This window comes from Sparus aurata, chromosome 24 (assembly GCF_900880675.1).
Source record: "Sparus aurata chromosome 24, fSpaAur1.1, whole genome shotgun sequence".
Classification (NCBI taxonomy): Eukaryota; Metazoa; Chordata; class Actinopteri; order Spariformes; family Sparidae; genus Sparus; species Sparus aurata.
Window position 1 is genome coordinate 627,278 of NC_044210.1, and position 23,265 is coordinate 650,542.

General features: G+C 43.1%; 1 protein-coding gene across 2 annotated transcripts in view; it reads right to left on the reverse strand.

Annotated features, from left to right (window-relative positions):
• Window positions 1–23,265, reverse strand: part of nbr1b (NBR1 autophagy cargo receptor b) — a 104,882-nt gene that overhangs the window by 73,730 nt on the left and 7,887 nt on the right. For both annotated transcript variants that reach the window (XM_030409388.1, XM_030409387.1), the window contains exons 2-5: window positions 6,156–6,218; window positions 5,209–5,227; window positions 5,062–5,084; window positions 4,121–4,309 (exon numbers count right to left, since the gene is read on the reverse strand). In XM_030409388.1, coding sequence (XP_030265248.1) covers window positions 4,121–4,309; window positions 5,062–5,084; window positions 5,209–5,227; window positions 6,156–6,218 — 294 coding nt within the window. The remainder of the gene's footprint in view (window positions 1–4,120; window positions 4,310–5,061; window positions 5,085–5,208; window positions 5,228–6,155; window positions 6,219–23,265) is intronic.

Consider the following 23,265-nt stretch of genomic DNA (forward strand, 5'->3'; position numbering starts at 1 on the left):
CAGCAGACTATTTGAATTTTAGTCATTTATTTTGGTGCTATTTATGTTGCTACAAAAATGCTGTTTGATTTGAATGTCATATGCCACTGTGACAGTTGTTTTGTAATAAACTTTTCAGATCTGGAATTTTATTTGTTTAATTTCAGATACATTTTGAACATACATGAATATATCCGTTTATTATAACCATATCATACCACCATCAAAGGACTTTAACACTCAATAAAATTTAAGAAGGAGAATAATATAAGAAAGAAAGAAATCTTTTTAACTGGGAAGTCGGGACCCATTGAATTTCTCAGGGACCCACTCAACTCACCACCTGTGGGTCCCGGGGACTCACGACATTGAAAACCTATCAACATCACTGTGCTGTCCTCCTGTGATCCCCATCATTGTATTTGTTTTTATAAGTGTTTCTGCAGGCTTTATGTAACATTGTGTTCTAAAAGCAAGCACATCAGTGCAGATGGTTTCAAAGAGTTAATTCCCAGAAACAAGAGTTAAAAGGTCCTTAAATTAATTTAGAAAAATTATAGTAATTCATTGATGTGAAAAATAAGACATTTACTCTTACTCTTACTCTTACTTTTACTTAAAGTAAATTTAAAAGCATGTACTTTTGGATACTTAAGTACCTTTAAAAGCAAGTACTTTTTTACTCTTACTCGAGTAACATGTCGACTGAGCTACTTTTACTTGTAACGGAGTAAATTTTGACCAGTAGTATTTGTACCCTTACTCAAGTACTGGGGTCGAGTACTCTGTCCATCTCTGTAAACAAACTTAGATGTTTGCCTGATAATTAGTTTATTCATTGCGTGTACATGTTAATTTGATTTCAATCATTTTGTTTTAATTCTAGACATGTGCAGGTGGACTCGGCCAGTGCTAAGAAAGGTCTTCTGCCTGCCTGTTGGAGAGATGGAGATTAAAGTGTCAAATTGCGGTAAAAGATGCTGTATAAAAGACAGGTTACAACTTTTATTCCTTGTCCCCCCCTGGAATTATTCTCTAAAATGTTACTGCGTATTGTCCCCCCCAACTATGACTTGGGATTTTCGCCCCTGGATGCAGGTGTCTTTCTGTAAGGATCATCTTAAGTAACCTAGCCATGATTTCTAAAAAGAGACTTTGCTTTTTTATGTATTGTTTTGGTGCTCTAAGAGCTACAAGCAGAGTTGTATCTATTTCCTTTAGATTCAACAGAAGGCAGACATCTCTATTTATGATTTTTGCATAATATTTTTGCATGCATAACCTAGAAGTAGGGCTGTTTTCGACTAAGGATTTTCATAGTCGAATCAGATTCGTCAGATTTTGCGGTAGTCGACTGATCGTCGAACATTTTTTTTTTTTTTTTTTAAGATAGCAGGCTCCGAAAACGCAGCCCTCCCGTTGTCGTGTGGACGGCGAATCCGCATACTTTCCAAAACAATGACGCCATCGCCCCACCCCCCGACCTCTTGCCTCTGAACCCCGCGACGTCTCATAACAACAACAACAATGGCGGACTACATGCTCGTGTTCGTGCCGCAGAAGATATTGAGCTTTCTTGCATCTTACTTGCCTTGAGTTGAGTGTGAGTCACAGCAGCAGTTCGCCCGTGTGGATGAGGCCTTAGTAGCCATTGTGAGCCAATAAATCCGTAAATGCTAACGGTCCTGTAGTGTGCTGCTCATCTCCGCTCATTTGGATTGTGCAACTGCAGTGGGTGATTTATTAATACGTAGTAAGAAGCTAAGACTACCGTTTAAACGCACACATCATTTTGAACTCTTTATTAAGAGAAAGTAGGCAGATTTTGTATCAAAACAGGCCTTTATAAAACGAAAAAAATACATTTTATGTAACAATTTATGCTCAGCAGCCGTGGGCACCCCCATGTAGCCAGAATGGTACGGTCTTGTTTACATAACAACATTTTCGGACCATTCGACTACGAGGTTCATAGTCGAATCAGACCTCTCCGAATCGAATCGTCGAATTGTCGACTATTGGAGGTCAGCCCTACCTAGAAGTGTTATTACCAACACATTAATATTTAGTTATTTCTGCATTTCCATTTAACCCCTGCCTATAACCCTGATTCATGTGTGAAACATAAATGAAACAGAATGTAATCATAATCCATACTGACATATACTCAGTTGAAAACAGTACAAAGACAATATAATTAATGTTTAACCTCATCAACTCATTGATAAATATGCACTTACTCTGAAATTGATGCAGCAACCTATCTGTACAGGGGCAACATCAGACTGTGAAAGTTGTGGAATTCTCCATAAACACCTGCTTGATACTTTCCACAGGTAAACAGGTTCATTGGTAACAGGTATTAGGCCCCGTCCAGACGACAACGCCGTTTTGCGAAAACGCACATGTATTGCATCGGTTTGGCCGACCGTCCATATGGATCCTGAAAACGCAGCGCCTGAAAACGCACTTTTTTGAAAACGGGTCTCAGGGTGGAGAAATCCGAAAACGCAGCCCTCCCGTTTTCCTGTGGACGGCGAATCCGCATACTTTCCAAAACGATGACGCCATCGCCCCACCCCGCGACGTCCCATAACAACAACAACAATGGCGGCCTGCATGCTCGTGTTCGTGCTGCTGAAGATATTGAGCCTTTCTTGCAACTTACATGCCTTGTAGTTGAGTGTGAGCCGTAGCAGCAGTTTGACTGACCTCATTAACGGTCCACACAAACGATTCTGGTTTCCTTGCACTAGCCATTTTAATCTTCTTGTTGTTGTGTTCGGATTCTCCGTCTACTGTCTGTTTGTTTACAGCGCGCAAACTTGATGCGCATGCTCCGTGTCTTCTTCTCCGTTTTTGGTGAATGTCAAGCGCCACCTATTGGCCTGGAATATGAACTACAGCATTTTCGGTCGTTTTCAGTCGTTTTCAGTGAAGACGTGTGGACGCAAATATTCTCAAAACGATGACGAGGAAGATGGAGAAAAAAAAGATTGTTTTCACCCGTGTGGACGGCCCCTTAGCGTCATGATTTGGTATGAAAGGGACATCCTTGAAAGGTGCAGTCTTTCACATGCAAGGATGAGGCGAGGTTCAACATTTTGTCAAGCATACAATTGTATACAGGAGATTACTACTTAGGTCAGGAACACTTTGTGAAACTGCCATCAGTACAGTTTGGTTGCATTCTGTTTTACACAGGGTCCAAACTTTTTTGGAATCAGGGCTGTCAAAATTGTAACTGTCAGCAAAACTCAAACACTTATACTTATACTGAAGCCCCTGGTTCTCACCAACAACCTAGTAAATTAAACTGATATGAGCATGTGCATGTGTGAAGTCTTTGGCAGCTGCTGAGTCACTAAACACCAATACTGATGGTGTCACTCTGAGAGAGAACAAACCAACAAGGAAGAAGAACCAGTCCTCTCTTCTTACAAGTCTCTCATAAGGGTATCATTTTTTTTTTTATAAGCTTATGAAGCGGTCATTTACTGCTTTGCACATTCTCCTGCTACGGCTTTTGTGTCCCTTCAGCAGGCATTAACCCTAATTTCAACTAAATTGCAGATAAAACAAAACTTCTGTTCTTTAACAATTCAAAAACAAAAAGATCTGCACTGCCAAAGAAAATTCTAAGATGGAGTGGTCAACAAACTGAGCTAGTATATAATTTTAAAACCTGAAGCTTTTTTAAATTGATGACCACCTGACTTTCAGGTCACATATCCAGCGTATAACACATTTGTGCCTGTTACTGATTTTGGAGACATGTTGTATATCAATGCTTCTGCGCATTGTTTTCACATGCTGGTAATGTGTATCACAGACCTCTGAGATTCATACAAACTGCGGGTCTCTTACTCATCATTGTGTTATCAAAAGTGAAATAGTCTGCTTTATGTGTAGACCCTGCCGCAGTCACCGATATGTTTTTATTTACAAAGCCATTCTTGCGGTATGAGCAGATCTGTTCTTCAGTGGCATGGGATTTAACAGTTCCTGTTGCATTCTCCAATTTTCTTGCAATCACAATGTTCTCAAATTAATCATTATGCCTTAATCTTACTGAATTTGGACTTTAAATGCACAATTTGTTATTTTTCCGAATATGAACTGCAGTGTGATGTGGTCTTACCATGCCCTGTTCTGGTACCGCAGCCTGGACTTTGCGGCTGACTACCTGGGCCAACGCTGGGCAGTGCTGTGGGGGTCTGAAGCCCCTCTTGGGTTCTGTTCCACTGGCCTTAGTGGTGGGGACCCTCACAGGCTGTCCCCGAGTCTCGTACACGTTCATGTGCAGTCTGTTCCCCTGCCTCGCTGCACTCTGGGAAACAAGTAAAGTGGTTGGTCTCACCTTCTGCCATTTTTGGATTAACATCTCAACAAAAACAGTTTTTCTTATCGTAACAACAAAAATAATTTGTGTGAATGGTCCTCTTCTGAATCACTGTAGGATTAGGCCATAGGTGTAGTACTTCTGTAGTGTACCAAGACAATGAAATTCATATACATTTTATGTAGCGCCCGAAGAATGAATAATCAATCAAAGCCAATAAAAACAAATACAAGAAGGCTGTCATATCGAAATTTTAGTTTTGTTGATTGTTTCACAAAGTCAGCTCATGGACGAAGTAACATATAAGGAAAAAGAGGCAAATATCCTTCAGAAACCGTCAGCAGAGTGACTATGAATTGGAAATTCATAGTCACTCTGTTGATGGTTTCTTTATTTGTGAAGGACTTATACAGAAACATTACGAAGCAAGCCTCTTAAATTTGGCCAGTTTGTGCTGCATACACAATCAACAGATTAATTGCCATTGTGTCAGCACAACTCAAAAATAGTTGCTTCTGCACTGATTCTAACCAGAAAGTGAATAAATGAATTATTTTACAGCTTCAAAAATGTGGGTCTTACATATGATTAAGTCTCAAAATTGTTCCAAAGTCATTACAATATAAACATTGTCATATTTTAAACTTTCAATGTGAACAGAGCTAAATGTCCTTCCATTTCTCCCCATTAGTATATAGTACAGCAAAAGTGAATAGTAACTTGACATCAAATCAGCGTACCTTCAAGGCCTCCTCGTACTCCCCTGGAATAAAAGCAGGGACATTAATTATCAACCTAACATTAAATATACAGCTCACTCTAAATCTTATAGAATGTTCTGGTTTTGTTCAACATCCCATGACTTATGATTGTTTATGGTTACTTACCTTGGCTGTTAATGGACACCTGGAGGAAGAAAAGTGAAGATGTTTTTATGTTTATTCATATTATATCTATCATGACACCTCCTGGTTTTGTAGGCTATATACTATTTAGCAGACAGTATGCTGAAGGTGTAGAGCTTGGAACAAGTGTGAATGTAGCAGGTTTACAGAGAGATGCCTCTGAGTAGCATTAAGAGACCAATTCTTATTTTCATCAATGTCATGCAAGTCCACCAACTTAAAGGAAGTCCATATGAGATGACAGGGTACCCCTTTAAAATTACAGAAAAGCAAAGCAGGGCTGGGCAACTCTCTAACCAACTTAATTTTAGCCATACTGATATGTTTGATAATTTCATTCCATCAAACAGGCTGCCACTTTCCACCCAAGTACAACAAATAATTGAACTCAACCAAGGGTAGTCATTCAATGCATCATCCTCTTAACACCACAGCTGTTGCCAGGGAAACAGTTGTGGCTTGTGAAAACCTTTGACAGGTGATGATGGTATAATAGTGATGAAATCATTTGAGGTGTCCACAATCAGGAAGTAATTTCTAACTAGACACTATCCTTTACTTATACTGTATAACCACAATACCCAAAAATCTATTTCAGCTCTAAAACTACAGTAGGAAATTACTTAAGCCATTAGATGTATCTGCATTTGTTTGGGGCTCCATCAAAACATTGTACAAATTGACAGTTTAGAAGCGTTTTAAGATTCTTGATGATGAATTGCTTTAGTCAAATTGTGAATTTAGTTCAAGAGTTTGTTTTTCAGGTGATGACATCATTAACGTTAACAGGAGACATTCAAAGCTTAATTTAAAAAAAACCTCAATAGAACCGTCAAATGTAAAGGAAAAGGAAATTAAGTGATATTGCCCAGTCTGTCAGTCAAGTATGAAAACATCCAAAGCAAGAGTGACAACAGAAAGAGTCTCACCTCCTCGTTCTCCTCATCAAAATATGTCAGCTGTAGACTGCAAAGGCCAAATGATCGCTTCACCTGTACACCAAACACACAGACATATAGCTCTGATGAGGAAAGGGCATGACGGGTCAGCTCTACTATTGGGAATTAAGACATACAATGTCAGAGATGAACTCAGTGACTGAGATGGGTGTCCGTGTGTGTGTGTGTGTGTGTGTGTGTGTGTGTGTGTGTGTGTGTTCGAGGGGGGGATTCAGTGATAGATGCCATGGGACATATTGAGCACAGTTTGTTTCTCCGTGTATGTATGAAAAGGTGACCTCTGAGCGGACTCAGTGGCTTGTGTTGATCCCTGCTCGGCTGAAGGAAGCTGTGTTTAGGGAGTGGGCTCCATTCACACTCCTACTGGCTGAGAGCTGAATGTTTTATCCTGATGACATTCCTCCCTCTGTTTGTCTTGATTGTGCTGCGATGATGAAACAGGAGATGTTGCATGTATTATTGAGCAAAGTGTATCAGATGAAAAATCGATAACGCTAAACCTGTACACCAAGCCCACTTGCATCTCTCTCATTGGTAGAACAACAACTCAAAGTGAAGTCTGGCATCTGTGACTCAGCAGCACTCAGACAAATAAACTCAACCAGGCTGCTGTGACCAAGACCACAAATCCAAAGGCTGAAGGCTTGGAGACCCTAATTCACCTTTATTGCACTGGCTGTTTACACTGCCAGGGATTTAAAAGCAGGTCTTCTGGTCTTTTGCCCTCACAGCTATCAGTGGCTCAGGTTAATTTTAGCACTTTGATACCCTATTAGCCCCATTTCTAGCAGGAAATTAACAAAAAAAAAAACACAATTAGTAAATTACATGTCTCTCTGCTCGCTTTGTGGACAAGTTCTGGGGAAAAAAAACCATTTTGAGCTTTGCTCAGTTAGGTGATAGGCCTGCACGATACAAGGAAAATCTGCGATGTGCGATAACACTGTTCAATACTGCGATGACGATATAACTTGCGATAAATAAACAAATATTGAAGTTTGCATATTAATAACAGAACCCCAAGGTCCAAACCATCCGGCGCCCAGAGAAAGAAACGAAGGAAAGAAGAGGAAGAAAAACGTGAAGAAGACACAGGTACACTAACGCTGTTATTAAGGAAAGTGCGTTTTGGCTAATAACTCCCATATACTTTGTCGCACATTCAAGAACCTTACATCCACGCTTTCAGTGAATTGTGCTGAATCTCGTGGTATAGGCCACGCCCATTTCCGCCTACCGTTTTTTTTTCGCTACGTCGCAAAATGTCGAAAACCTACTTTTTTTAACTCCTTCCAGGCGATTTCACCGATTTGCACGAAACTTGGCACACAGCATCTGTGGACCCTCCTGACAAAAAGTTATTAAAAGAATTTTGATAGGCCACACAATACTCAAGTTATTAAATAACAACTTCCTGCAGATTTGGTTACAAACAGGAAGTGTTGCATATCTCCAGATTGGTGTGGTCTAATGACATGAAACTCAGAATACTACTTCCGCATGAGCCCCTGAGGCCCTGTGCAAAATTTTAGGCGATGACCACAAGGTGGCGCTCTTTAAAGTGATGTATTTTGTATCTCCACAACGGTTCATCGGATTAAGACGAAACTTAGTACATTTATTGTCAGTAGCCTCCTGAGGACATCTGCAGAAGGGTTTACCGATCCGCCACTATGTGGCGCTCTTGTGCCAGTTTAATTCTATACTTGGCCCTGTGCCCACACCATAACACTTATGGAAATGAAATTCATAGAGGTGCTTTAGAATGACCCCTGTGACCGACACACCAAAAATCACCAGCAGGTGGCGCTATTTTCAATGCAAAAGACTTTTTCGATCATAACTCCCACTTAATATGGTGCACATTATTAAACCTCACAACTTTGTGTTCCCTTAATGCAGCTGAATTGTTGGTGTAGGCCAGGCCCAATTTTGCAGTGTTTTTCCATTCACAAAATTGCAAACAATGAAAAACCTACTTTTTCGAACTCCTCCTAGATGATTTGATTAATTTGCACCAAACTTTGCATGTAGCATCTGTGGACCCTCCTGACATAAAGTTATCAAAAGAATTTTGATAGTTCATAAACTGCCCGAAATATAAAATGACAAATTCCTGCATATTGTGTTGAAAACAGACAATCTTGCATATCTTTACAAAATGCTGTCTGCTTATCACATAAATGTTCATCATTGTGTGGTATGGCCTGATGAGGATTTGTGTAAAATTTGGTGCAAATCGGCCAATAGATGGCGCTCTGGTCGCAGTTTAATTAGTTTCAATGGGATTATTTGGGGAAATCTTCAAGTCCTCTTCAAAAGTCATCGACCTTCAACCTCTCCTTGTCCCTCATACTTTGAACTAGACACACCATTTTAACTTTTAAAGAGTCAGAAGACCTCAAACTATTGGGCATGTATTCAGTTTTTAAAAATCTTGTACGGTTTTCAAATCATCACAGTTTTAATTTGAAAGACTTTCAGGCTGTTTTTCTGATTTTATAATGGGTGTGTATTGCGTGAGCTAGAGGGCGTGACATCATCGCTACAGTGGGGAGCAGATGGAAGACATAGACAATATATACATAGAAATGTAGGAAATCTTGTTGGCTTTCAGCTGATGGTCTTATTTCAGAGGTAGGACTTACACTTTTGGCTGCTAAAGCCCCAGAGGGAAAAGCACAACAGCAACTCCCCCATGAGCTGCAATTTCTTCCTCTTCAGCTTTTATCATGCAGCAGGTGACATCTCCCATCCCATCAGTTAATCAGTTCTTCTCTGACCTGGCTGTATTCTCTGGATTGTTTTCAAGATCATCCAAGAGAACCAGTGTGTGTGACAGAGTGGTGGCACACAGACTCCCAAGAGCAAACAGAGTAAGATGGAACTTCCATATCTGTGCAGTGAACACTGTTTTAGCACAAAGGTGACATCATCCAGTGTTTTGACACCATTAGGGGAGTTTGAGCCTACCACTGTGCGAGAAGCTGGAAGGTTTGTGAGGCTACTGGAGGATGATCTTTTCAGCTTCTTCCTGAAACTATTTCATTGCATCATGCCTCGTGTGCACATTCTCTTCAGCCAGCTCCAGAGGCGGACCATGCTGGTGGACGGGTTTACTGCAGTGTGTGTGTGTGTGTGTGGTGCCGCCCCCTGCTGGTGGACGGGTTTACTGCAGTGTGTGTGTGTGTGTGTGTGTGGTGCCGCCCTCTGCTGGTGGACGGGTTTACTGCAGTGTGTGTGTGTGGTGCCGCCCCCTGCTGCTGGACTGGTTTACTGCAGTGTGTGTGTGTGTGTGTGTGTGTGTGTGTGTGTGTGTGTGTGTGTGTGGTGCCGCCCTCTGCTGGTGGACGGGTTTACTGCAGTGTGTGTGTGTGGTGCCGCCCCCTGCTGGTGGACGGGTTTACTGCAGTGTGTGTGTGTGGTGCCGCCCCCTGCTGCTGGACGGGTTTACTGCAGTGTGTGTGTGTGTGTGTGTGGTGCCGCCCTCTGCTGGTGGACGGGTTTACTGCAGTGTGTGTGGTGCCGCCCCCTGCTGCTGGACGGGTTTACTGCAGTGTGTGTGTGTGTGTGTGTGTGTGTGTGGTGCCGCCCTCTGCTGGTGGACGGGTTTACTGCAGTGTGTGTGTGTGTGTGGTGCCGCCCCCTGCTGGTGGACGGGTTTACTGCAGTGTGTGTGTGTGTGTGTGTGTGTGTGTGTGGTGCCGCCCTCTGCTGGTGGACGGGTTTACTGCAGTGTGTGTGTGTGTGTGTGTGTGTGTGTGGTGCCGCCCTCTGCTGGTGGACGGGTTTACTGCAGTGTGTGTGTGTGTGGTGCCGCCCCCTGCTGGTGGACGGGTTTACTGCAGTGTGTGTGTGTGTGTGTGTGTGTGTGTGTGTGTGGTGCCGCCCTCTGCTGGTGGACGGGTTTACTGCAGTGTGTGTGTGGTGCCGCCCCCTGCTGGTGGACGGGTTTACTGCAGTGTGTGTGTGTTTGGTGCCGCCCCCTGCTGGTGGACGGGTTTACTGCAGTGTGTGTGTGTGTGTGTGTGTGTGTGTGTGTGTGGTGCCGCCCTCTGCTGGTGGACGGGTTTACTGCAGTGTGTGTGTGTGTGTGTGTGTGTGTGTGTGTGTGTGGTGCCGCCCTCTGCTGGTGGACGGGTTTACTGCAGTGTGTGTGTGGTGCCGCCCCCTGCTGCTGGACGGGTTTACTGCAGTGTGTGTGTGTGTGTGTGTGTGTGTGTGGTGCCGCCCTCTGCTGGTGGACGGGTTTACTGCAGTGTGTGTGTGTGGTGCCGCCCCCTGCTGGTGGACGGGTTTACTGCAGTGTGTGTGTGTGTGTGTGTGTGTGGTGCCGCCCTCTGCTGGTGGACGGGTTTACTGCAGTGTGTGTGTGGTGCCGCCCCCTGCTGGTGGACGGGTTTACTGCAGTGTGTGTGTGTGTGGTGCCGCCCCCTGCTGGTGGACGGGTTTACTGCAGTGTGTGTGTGTTTGGTGCCGCCCCCTGCTGGTGGACGGGTTTACTGCAGTGTGTGTGTGGTGCCGCCCTCTGCTGGTGGACGGGTTTACTGCAGTGTGTGTGTGGTGCCGCCCCCTGCTGCTGGACGGGTTTACTGCAGTGTGTGTGTGTGTGTGTGTGTGTGTGTGTGTGGTGCCGCCCTCTGCTGGTGGACGGGTTTACTGCAGTGTGTGTGTGTGGTGCCGCCCCCTGCTGGTGGACGGGTTTACTGCAGTGTGTGTGTGTGTGTGTGTGTGTGTGTGTGTGTGGTGCCGCCCTCTGCTGGTGGACGGGTTTACTGCAGTGTGTGTGTGGTGCCGCCCCCTGCTGCTGGACGGGTTTACTGCAGTGTGTGTGTGGTGCCGCCCCCTGCTGCTGGACGGGTTTACTGCAGTGTGTGTGTGTGTGTGTGTGTGTGTGTGTGTGTGTGTGGTGCCGCCCTCTGCTGGTGGACGGGTTTACTGCAGTGTGTGTGTGTGGTGCCGCCCCCTGCTGGTGGACGGGTTTACTGCAGTGTGTGTGTGTGTGTGTGTGTGTGTGTGTGTGTGTGTGTGTGTGTGTGTGTGGTGCCGCCCTCTGCTGGTGGACGGGTTTACTGCAGTGTGTGTGTGGTGCCGCCCCCTGCTGCTGGACGGGTTTACTGCAGTGTGTGTGTGTGGTGCCGCCCTCTGCTGGTGGACAGGTTTACTGCAGTGTGTGTGTGTGGTGCCGCCCCCTGCTGGTGGACGGGTTTACTGCAGTGTGTGTGTGTGTGTGTGTGTGTGTGTGTGTGGTGCCGCCCTCTGCTGGTGGACGGGTTTACTGCAGTGTGTGTGTGGTGCCGCCCCCTGCTGCTGGACGGGTTTACTGCAGTGTGTGTGTGTGTGTGTGTGTGGTGCCGCCCTCTGCTGGTGGACAGGTTTACTGCAGTGTGTGTGTGTGGTGCCGCCCCCTGCTGGTGGACGGGTTTACTGCAGTGCGTGTGTGTGTGTGTGTGTGTGGTGCCGCCCTCTGCTGGTGGACGGGTTTACTGCAGTGTGTGTGTGGTGCCACCCCCTGCTGGTGGACGGGTTTACTGCAGTGTGTGTGTGTGTGTGGGGCCGCCCCCTGCTAGTGGAGGGGTTTACTGCCGTGTGTGTGTGTGGTGCCGCCCTCTGCTGGTGGACGGGTTTACTGCAGTGTGTGTGTGGTGCCGCCCCCTGCTGGTGGACGGGTTTACTGCAGTGTGTGTGTGTGGTGCCGCCCTCTGCTGGTGGAGGGGTTTACTGCAGTGTGTGTGTGTGTGGTGCCGCCCCCTGCTGGTGGACGGGTTTACTGCAGTGTGTGTGTGGTGCCGCCCCTGCTGGTGGACTGGTTTACTGCAGTGTGTGTGTGTGTGTGGTGCCGCCCCCTGCTGGTGGACGGGTTTACTGCAGCGCGTGTGCGTGTGGTGCTGCCCTCTGCTGGTGGATGGGTTTACTGCAGTGTGTGTGTGTGTGTGGTGCCGCCCCCTGATGGTGGACGGGTTGGACGCGCGTGGACTGCGAGGGCCAGTTCAACGCTGCTTGCAGCTTTAATTTTACAGTTGTCTTTCCTGCTTGTGTGTCAGTTAAAATGCTACTACACTGTAAAATGTTACCAGAATTTAACAATATTTTACTGTAATATTTCACAATAATTTACTGTATTATCACTTTACAGGCTTTAACTGTAATAATCACAATATAATACTATAATTTTGATGCCAGGTTTTAACAACATTTTACTGTAATATTCCACAGTAAAATACTGTAGTCAAACCATCCTCTGTGATAACACAACAAATTTTTGTAAAATTTGAATCGCGCTTGAACCGCACTGCATTGTGGGACCAAGAAGAGACGTCAGGTGGATACGGGTGGATAAGATACTGTTCTCTTACATACATCCATGGTGGATAATGTTACGACCCGACACACACCGATAGAAGAGCTCGAAGGTAAGGTTAACATCATTACATTTTAGGCAGCTTGTAAGAACTTTATATTAGTTGTGTGAGTTAATGTTAGTAAGTGAACGATCTTTGGATCAAGGTAACGTCACTTTATGCTCCACTTTTTTGGCTGTTAAGTCATTTCAAAGCCGTTTTTTTCCGCAAAGCTTTGCCTCATAGAGAAGTAACTTATATCTTTGGAAAGTTCAAATTGTGTGTCTTCATCTATTCGTCTCCACATGTCGTGAGGAGGCATAGTGTGTGAGTTATTTGACCGAGAATAAGCGATGTTTTCGCCGCCAATTAGCGAAAGTCAAAGCTAAAGTAAGCTAACGTTAGCCTCCAGCTGCAGCAACTAAGATATTACAAAGCGTTTTTTCTCCACGAAGCTTTGCCTCACAGAGAAGTAACTTATATCTTTGGATAGCTCAAATCATATGCTTTCATTTGGTGGTCATATCGATGGGAGGGATATGCATGAGTATTTGATTGACTACTAATCTTTCCAGCTTAAAGTATATGATCTGTCACTAATTGCTCTCCATTCTTTTTCAGAGGCAGTTTAAACAAAGACAGTGATCCCTGGAGCAGGCTGTTGAGGAAAAAATAGCACATAGAACTGTAAATAATCTGAGAAAATCAAGTGGTTCTCTTCTTGATATTGTACTTTGATCCACCACTGAATGTCTCATCAAACTAGCAAATGACATTTGGATCAAATTAAGCCTATAGTCAGTAATTTAATCGCATTCATTCATATGTTGACACATAACATTTGCTCTGATTAACCTCTAAATCATTAGAACCAGTGACACGTCTTTTATGCACCATGTTGAATACGCTACAATGCTATGTTATTTCTTATTTTACAGCCGTGTGCCACAGCCACTGATGTGCAGAGGACAGTGATATTACCAAGCACCCCCAGCTTGATTGTCCAAGGTACTGTTGATATCTGGATTTTATATTGATATTTCGAGCTGTATGTGGTTATTTTAAAAATGAACAAAAAAGTCACTACATGATCATTTCACATAACTTGTTTATTGGTCTCTTGACATTTTTTTTCCCCCAATATTTTATATATAATATTTTTTTTTTCTTTTCTGAATCTGAGCTTAAGCAGTAGTGTACCAGTAGTTGGTATCTGACTAAAATTTGGTTTGGAACTGTATCACTAAGGAAGCCCCGATAGATCAGCCATCAATCCAAATCATCCGATCTTCAGTATACAGTAAATATGAGATTGGTGAATTCTATTTGTTTTATAGTTGCCTATTACAAAATAATTGACACGAGAGTCACTTCTTAGCAGAGCATGCTGCGAACCACTTTTTCCACCCAGCTGACTTTAGCAAACGGACTGTCAACATAACATACATACACACTAACTTGCACATTGATGCTCACATCAATGGAAAGCTGCTTTTAATCAGAGATCTCTATATAGATTGATTGTATTTGTTAAATGTATGTATCCCGACATGTCCAGTGTCATATTTTTAGCAGGGTGTAAATTTAAGTTCACAATCTGGACTGTTTGCTAACATCAGCTGAGCTACTTGTTAACTGCTTATGTAAATTTGCACCGGGCAGCATTTTGAGTTTTTTAAAGGCTGAAGCTATACAAAAACTGTCAGCGTGCTTGGCTTTCAATACTAATTCTTTTGGTGTAGGTCAGATTTAGTTAAAGAAGAAGGGGCACCACTGCATGTGTCTTGGATAAACAATGCAATATTAAATCTGTGAAACTGAAAGTTGTCTTTGCTTTATTGTTTACAGGTGCTTCTTGGGCATTAACCCTGAGATGGGCTCAAATTCAAAGAAGTGTGGAGGCATCAATCGACACGTGAGCACGCTCCAAATTAAACTTGTTAACTTTGAGTGGTCAATGTAAATATGAAATTGTTACGTAGTTGGCGTAAGAATGTTCATATTGTATATGTTCATAAGTTGTAAATTGTTTATACTGTATTGTTTATACTGTATATGTTTAGAGTTGTAAATTGACGTGTGGGTTGAGTATGGTGACCAATTTCCTGCTATCTATTAATCACAATTTGATATTGATTCGATTTAATATTGATTGATTGATTGATTCATAGATTCAGTTGGTGATACCAAAGTATGATTTTGATTTGTAACCTGATAACATAACTACCCCAGCTATGTAACACATCAATACTGGTATCAATATTGACATTAGACAGGGAATGAATCAGCACTTAATAGCTGAATCTGCTCTTTAAAAATGAAAATTCATGTTTATGTTCAGAGACAGCTCTTGTAAATTGTTGAATATGATAGTTTTATAATTATTAAAAAATTAAAATGAGTATTGTCTTTGTTTTCTTTGTTCTTGTTTTGACTTTTAATTTAGCAAATCCAAAGCATGTTTGTGTGGTAAAATCACAGGTAACAAGTCAAATTTGCAATATATTACAGTATTATTTAAGCTGTAAATTTACAGTAAATTACTGGCTACTGGTTGCATTACTTTTAAAGTAAAATTTAAAAAATACAGGCAATTACTGTAATTTACATACAGCAAAATATTGTAATTTCACAGCTACATACTGCTATATCACAGTAATTCCATGGGCATGACTACTGTGAAGTTACAGTATACAGCTGTAGGTGCATTGTATTTTACTGTGAAATATTTACAGTACATTATTGTGAAACATGTACAGTAAATTACTGTGAAATATTCACAATAAATTACTGTAAAATTACTGTGAAAGTAATGCAACTAGTAGCCAGTAATTTACTGTAAATTTACAGTGAAAAATTTTACAGTGTAGTTTTCCATCCCCTTTGTAATAGTGTAGTTGTAAGCCTTTGGTTTATTGTGTCACAGTTTATGTTTGTTAAAGTTTACATCAGTGTTAAAGTGCAGTTATAGCGTATTACTGTTAATATTCCACACATTAGCTTTCCCATATCATTCATAGGCAAAATATATATATACACTGCACTTGTACTCTGGTTAGACTGAATTGCATTGCAATGACAAAGTTGAATGAATCTCATCACATTTTCATTATTAGTCTATATTAGTCTTATGTGTAGCACACATCAAGCATCTTTTATCAAAATCTAACATCCACTGGTCACATATACTTCTCAGCTCTTTCAGTTGCACTTTTAAAATATTTTGCCACCACCCCAGTGACACAGCATCAGGTGCTTCTGTCCTTCTACCTCAGCGCAACAGAGTGACACAGCATCAGGACTAAAGGCTGCACCAATAGATGCTGACTGGCCATCTCTTCTAGCTGACTACGTAAGATGAGAGCTAGTTCACAGAGGACCATTTCAAATAAAAAGCAGTTACACATATCCCAAAAACAAAGATGGGAGAGTGTCGACCTGACTTTTGTACCAGAGTCTTAGTGCAATGCTAAAAAAATCAAAAGAAGCTGGCTGATGTACTCAAACTCAAAGGAAGGACTAAATGACAAAAATGCAAGCCACTTGCTGAAGGCTCATGAGGATAGCCAGGAGCACAATACCCACATGACAACATGGAAGGAGTTGGAGGTCGTTTTGCAAAGCGGCTGACAATATATAAGCGAGAGACGGCACTCTGAGGCTGAGAGATTATATGTTTGCGCAATGCCTTATTTAAATTGTATTTTCATCACTTGTTTCTTTCTTCAGTTTGTATTTGGTGTATTTTTGACTTAAAAGAAATAAAATCTTGAATACATACATTCAGTTTCCTAGTGAGTGTATGAAAATTGATTGTGAAATTGACTGCGATGCAAGGGGGCACCGGCTAAGATCTTGCCTAGGGCTACAAAATACTCAGGGTCACTCACTGATGCACGTAGATGAGACGTGACAGTGGAGCGACTTGAACCTTTGTGAGGTATAAATCCATTAACATAACTTCCTTGTGGAGGCTAACAAGTCGCACAATGTGCTTAAATATGAGTCATATTTCAGAAAAAAGCCCATTTGTGCTTGTTAAGCTAACTGCTTGTTAATGAGAGTTAAGAATAATATGACAGCTGTCTGTGTCAGCTGTTTATCTGGCCACAAATCTTAAACTTCTTCCAGATATTTACTGTGACTTTGCTGTTGTAAACATTGCTGTTCCTACTAACATTCACAGCAGCAGTCACAGTAGTCATTTCTTGGTTTTGTCACATTTTTAGATGTGTAGCCTGTATTTCTAGTTTGCACTTGCCCGCCCATGATTTTCTTTTTGTTATGCAAGCTGTGTTAATGCAGCCTTTGAAAAAATATCATATTAGTCTCAGCCTACCCGTTCGGAAGTCATTACTTGGTTTTGGGAAGTCGGGAATTGGTCTAGAATCATTGTCTAGCTAATGTAGGTCTCAGGCTACATTAGATATGTGTGTGCAGGGACGTGCACATGATTATAGAGGGGCAGGGGTTCAAAGTCAGAAAAGGGCAGTATGTGCGCGCGCATAGTGCGCGCCAAAAAATTTTTCAGGCCTTAATAACACAATATGTAGATTAACTTAAAATAAATAAACAAAGTACTTATAGAAAGCTAACTACTTAGCTAACTACTTTCTGCGCATTTATTATTTCGGCGGGACAGAGACGGATCTACGAATATGAGAAAGAAAAGGAAGAAAGTAAAGCAATGCAAAAAGATAAGGCGAAAGAAAAGGGACCTTACAGGAACAAGCTCACACCAAGCGCATAACAGCGGTATTTGGAGAAGCTCTCGGACATCCAAAATATCGACCCATACGAGCTCCCTGCAGCGGAATGGCACAGAGACCTGGATCATTTACCTCCATGCACATCGTCAGTTACCTTGTTTTTGGTGTAAGTTACTACACAATGCAGGAGTTTAAAAGCCACAAGTCTTTGGAAAGTTACGAGACTTTCTGCTGCGGCTGGGTGCAGGACTTGGCCATCTACAAGCCCCGGGGTGGTGAAAACAGCGTTGTACCGGCAAAAAGACATTTTTAGAGAATGTACCCGAGTGAAAATGCAGAGAACACACTCTCATCGACTGGGGGGTGCGATCGAAAGTAAGGTCCTTTCTTCTTATTGCAGCCAACCAAGCAATCCGGCGTCTACTCGTCAGGTCAGAGACTTGCTTTCCTTATGCTGTGTCCATTTCGGCAACCTAAACTGTATCCCATTGTTCCTATGTTTTCCATATGAATCGTGTGAGGTACTGAATCAGTTTTTAACGCAGCAGTGACTTCCAGGCATGGTAAAACAGTGCGGAATTGTAAAAACCTCCACTACTACAGAGTTAAGGACACACGTAAACAATCGTGTTTTGCCGCCGGCATCCTGCCATCATGGCGGAGAGGGGGAAGATCCCGCGAGATCGAGGGAGGGGCTTTGTACCATGACGACAACTCCTCACTCTCAATCCTGTGTAGCTGTGAGTGATATGCAACTGCTATTTCTTTTGTGTCAACAAATTATTGTCAACATGAGTTTATTCACATTATCATAATACTGAGGTTTGGAAGACATGCAATTCAGCTGCAATTCTTAAAAAACTATCAAACACTGGTTTATTATTAGGCTGTTTATTAGAGGGCAAATGCAAACAAGAAATGACAATTGTGACTGCTACTGTGGATGTTAGTAGAACAACAATGTTTACAACAGCAAAGTCACAATGAACTCAATATCTGGAAGAAATCTAAGATTTGTGGCAAGATAAACAACAGTGTTGAGCAGCTGCAGGGATAATTTTTCATTCCGAATTAATTTCTGATTCACCCTCCGAAGCAGGAGGCGGCGCTAATGCGCATACTACACTGATTCCTTACCGCTCTTTGAAAAAACACAGAAGAAGACAAGTTTGAACGGAGACGGTTGGCGGCCGGAAGCAACAGGAGGCAGAAAGTTCGACCTACGCGGTAGCAGTCAGGACTTACTGTAAGTTTTTAATGTTAATATTTATTCACTTTTACTTATTTAACGATATGGATTGTAATAAAGTAATTTTACAGCCGAGGCAAAAGTCCGCTAGCGAACCAATTACAATGAATGTAATGGTTAGCTGCTAGAACTAGCGAGCTAACATTAGCTAACCTAGGTTACAAACTGATCTCTCAGAGGATCCAAGCTCACAAACAGTATATTTTGATATGTGATGGATGTATTTCCCATCATTGCATCTCTCTGTTCCAGTTTCAAGAAGTTAAGACAGAGTTAAGGAAGATAACTGGAGATATGATAAAGACACCAGGTAATCCAATGAATGAATTCTTCTATCAACCACCACTCCCCCCTCTCTAAATACCAATAACTTAATTTTTTTTCTCAGACAATGTTTTAGTGTGGTAACCCTAAATCATACGCACTCCCACATACACATATCATCGTTTATTCTACTTGCCAGTTTGGTCAAAATAAAACTTTTTACCGTATTCAATTCAACAAGCCATGAATGTGTTCTGTTCATGTCCAGACGCTCGTTTTGATTAACATACGGTTGTAGCTCGTTGTCTACCGTACTACGGTAGGAAAGAGCCGTCAGTTGTGTTTTAACAAGGTTTCACTTATGAGTTATTGATCCGGGAAGTTCGAATCTGTGAATATATTTCCAACTTTACCGGACTAAATCAGTCCACATACGTCAGTTACGTATCATGTCAAAACCGGCTGCGCTCGCTCGCTGTGCTGTAAGTTTCGTTCTTCTGTTTTGAGACGCTGCTGCTGTTTGAGAGGCTTTCACGTGAGATCATCGTGATGATGAGACTCCACCTGCGCTAACCGCGGACTCACTGAAGTTACTGTGAGTGACCACTGTGCACTCAGGTGGCTGTAATTCAGGGCAAGCCCGCTACGCTGACCGGTGGCCGTGCAATGATATTTTTTCACGGGGTATCAAGGCCAAAGTGTGGGGCAACGGCGGCCACCAAAGTGTTTGTTGAAGAGTGACGGAGTGTCTGTTCCAGCCCCTCCCCTCTCTGTGCATGAAGGAGGAGGGGCGGGGGGAGCAGTGCAGAGAGCTCCGGGTCAGCGGTTTGCCCGGAGCAAGGATCACAGCGCAAATTTGAACTATATCGATGTATGCGATATGGTCTAATTCCATATCACATTTCAAAAATATATCGATAAAAGTTTTATATCAATATATCGCCCAGCCCTAGTTCTGGTTTATTGTATTTGTTCATATTTGACATAAAACTTTATCATGGTTTGGTTGTGACTCCTTATGTGCAGGCTAGACAAGTTCACAGACTGTAAACCAGTTCTGGGTAAGTCTGAGAGCTAACTGTGGTTCCCATTTGAGTGAGTTCTAATGTATATGGTCAGCTCTTGGTTGATATGTAGCATTATGACTAAGCTGTGGGTTATATCCGGGAAACAAGTGTGGACCACTCAAATGTCATGATTCCATGTGGTAGGTGGGCCAGAATAAAAATGCATAGTGGCCCACATTCAGTTGAGTGCTAGGTTCTATGGTCTGTTTTTGGTTGACATCTGGCATTGTGATGGCTTGGTTGTGGCCCACAGAAGCAGAGCGCCCAAGTGCCATCATTCCATGTGGTATGTGGGCCAGATGAACATGTCAGGTGTGGGCCAGAAGAATTTTGCTATCTGGGCCACATTCGGTTGAGTGCTAGGTTACATGGTCTGTTTTTGGCTGACATCTGGCATTGTTGTGATGGCTTGGTTGTGGCCCACTTTTGGCAAACAGAAGCAGAGCGCCCAAGTGACATCATTCCATGCGTTATGTGGGCCGGATGAACATGTCAGGTGTGGGCCAGATATGGGCCAGAAGAATTTTGCTATCTGGGTTTTAATTCTGTCAAGTCAGCCCCAACAGTCTCTTTTAATTCTGGTAACATTGTGCTTTATCTGGTCCAATACATTTATTGTACATTGTCACTTTTTTTAAATAAACCAATAAATGATATAAAGTGTTAATTTCAGGTATGCTTGTGACATTCGTGTCATTCGGCTGCTTTGGGACCGGACCCTGGGCAACAGTCCAGCACGACTGGTGAAGCAGATGAAGGAGAACCATGGGTAGGAATGGCTGAACCGGTTGGCACACTATCTCGGGGAGTGTGCTGACTTTGTGGATCAAACGAGCCTCTTCCTATTGGTCTGCCAGAAGCCTCCAGAGCCCATCGACATCCCCACTAGTCGCTGGCTGCAGGGACAACAGGGTAATCTTCTCCAGCCTGGACCACATTAAGGCCAGCATCACCTCCACATTTGGCTCCATCTTAAAGATGGACTCAACCAAAGAGGTAATGAATACTAGTGTAACAGACATTAGCAGCTATTATTGATGTGTGCTGTGTAATAAATCTATTTACACTCTCTGCCTTTAGACAATTCGAAGGAATTTGTAATCTTAAACAATCCTGTTGTCTATTCCAGATCACAAAGAAGTTGGCCGGCCACGGCAAGGGGACAGCTCTCTGGGTGACCTCGCTTGGCAACGAAGTCGGCCAGATCCTGATCAGTGTCCTGTCCGTGCTGGAGGGACCTGGACTGAGCGCCATGGTGTCTGGGATCGTGCAGCGGTACCACCAGGCACCTGTTCGACCCCCTGTGCTGCTATATGTGGGCTGTGGCTGCTCTGTGAGTGACGGGATGAGCAAGCTGCAGACCAGGTTTGCAGAGTGGCAAGACCTCAACATACGACTTGACATCCGGCACTTTATGGAGGAGGCTGGCTGTTGGCTGCACCACAGATGCTCATCCCCTCTACCCCACCTTCATGAGCAGTCTGTCTGCATGCATTTTCGAGTGGGATGCTGGGGACCTCACTCTGTTGCGGCAGGCAAAGTGACAGCAGCTCAGGCAGGAGGGTGTGCATGATATCACTGATCGCCTGGTGCACACGCGGATCAGCAAGGCAGAGCTGAGCCAGTACTGTCGCTGAATGAAACAGGGCGAGGAAACCACCTACTCTCATTGAGCGACTGCTCCAAACCCCGGGGGGGGGGGCGCAAATGGCGCAAATGGCAGAGATCTCATGGGGGTGCCGCTGCTGGACCAGGTCCGAATGGAGCACATCTGGCGTGTGCAGAAACGCCATGTCAGGTGCTTTCAGGACGTGCCAGGTGTGCAGCTGTACACTAAGACTGGCACCACCACAAAGGGAGGGATCATTTTGACCAGTTACCGCTGTGCCAGAGGGTCCACATCCCTGGAATCCTTTCGCCTCCACCTGAACAGGTTCATTCCAGGTTGGTGTCTCTTCTATGTATGATATTTTAAATAATTGATGTTTTTTTATTATTATTATTGTTGATTCATTATTCAGATTGAAAAGCAAAACCCTTTTTTCATTGGGCTAAATATTTTTGATGATTTATCAGGAACCAGTGCAAACACACTGAACTTCCAGCTGTACCTCCTGGAAGGCCTGAACAGGTGAAACCAGGATCGGGGTACTGCGGCGGTGACCACCAGGTCATCATCTCTCCTCACATATGCTGGGGATGTGAGCCACTGCGTCAACACAAACAGCCTAAATGGTGTTTGGCCGTGCATTTGTGCCAACCTTTAGGCCACCTGCCGAATACACTTGTATGTCTTATTGTAATCTGGCTACATAATAGTTTTAGTTTCTGGGTTTTTAGCGTCTTTAAGTAGAACAAGGCTTTATTTGCAAAACATAAACTCATAAAAAATATTGAGATACAACTCTGATTTTAAATGAAATGGTATTTATATTATACATAGTAGGGCTGGGCGAAAAACCGGCAAAATCGATTAATTCGAGTTTTTGGTTTAGGACGATTTTTAAAAATGAAAATCGATTTTTTTATTTAACTTGCTCTGCCGCTGCTCCTCGTGGGCTCCCGTAGTTCATAATAGGCTCCGCCCTCACCCCCTGCATTGCCTTTCCACAGATAAACAAACACAACATGCAGCCAGCAAAGAGTTCGTTCCTAAAAAGGCACTGTCTCGTTAGTAGCTTGGTTTTGTGGCGTCAGACCTCGAACAAACCACCGTCCGCTGCAAAGTTTGTACAAGGCTGTTGCAACTAAAGGCAGCGGACCGAACCATTTATTTCAGCATCTCAAACAGATGCCTGGATCACAGTGGGACACATGTTGTTCACTACAAGATGTACCGCGGCAGCCCACACGTATCCGCTATAAAGCAGCCAACATTAGCGGAATCATTTAATCATTGTGTCCCGTATTAGAAGAAAGGGTCCCAGTGGACAGCTGTTACAGATGCAGTCACGTTGCATATCGCTAAAGATATGCTGCTCGTATTTACAGTGGAAACGCCGGAGGTTCATCCACATGCAGAAAATGTTCGACCCCAGACTTGTGTTACGAAGCCACAACAGGGGATGATGTCTCAAGCCAGAGGAAGCAGACAGGCTTGTCTTCCTGGCCAAAAATCCGTAAAATCTACCAACATGTCATGTTTACTATGCAATGCATGTAGATGTTTAATTTAGATTACATATCTTCAGGGATATGAAATACTTTTTTGTAAACAAAGGCACCTTTTGCAAAATAAAGGATTTAATGAAAGTTATATTAACACTTTATCAATACCAATATGGAAACTTATCTGTTTTTATAATAGCAAGCAATCTGACATATTACATTTATGTTTATAAAAGCATTTTATCAAAAAGGGACACAGTCTTTTCAAAAGGATGCACTTTTTTATGTGAGTTTGAAGCTGCACTGTTTACAATGGCAGGGCAAATTTGTTGTAAATCATAG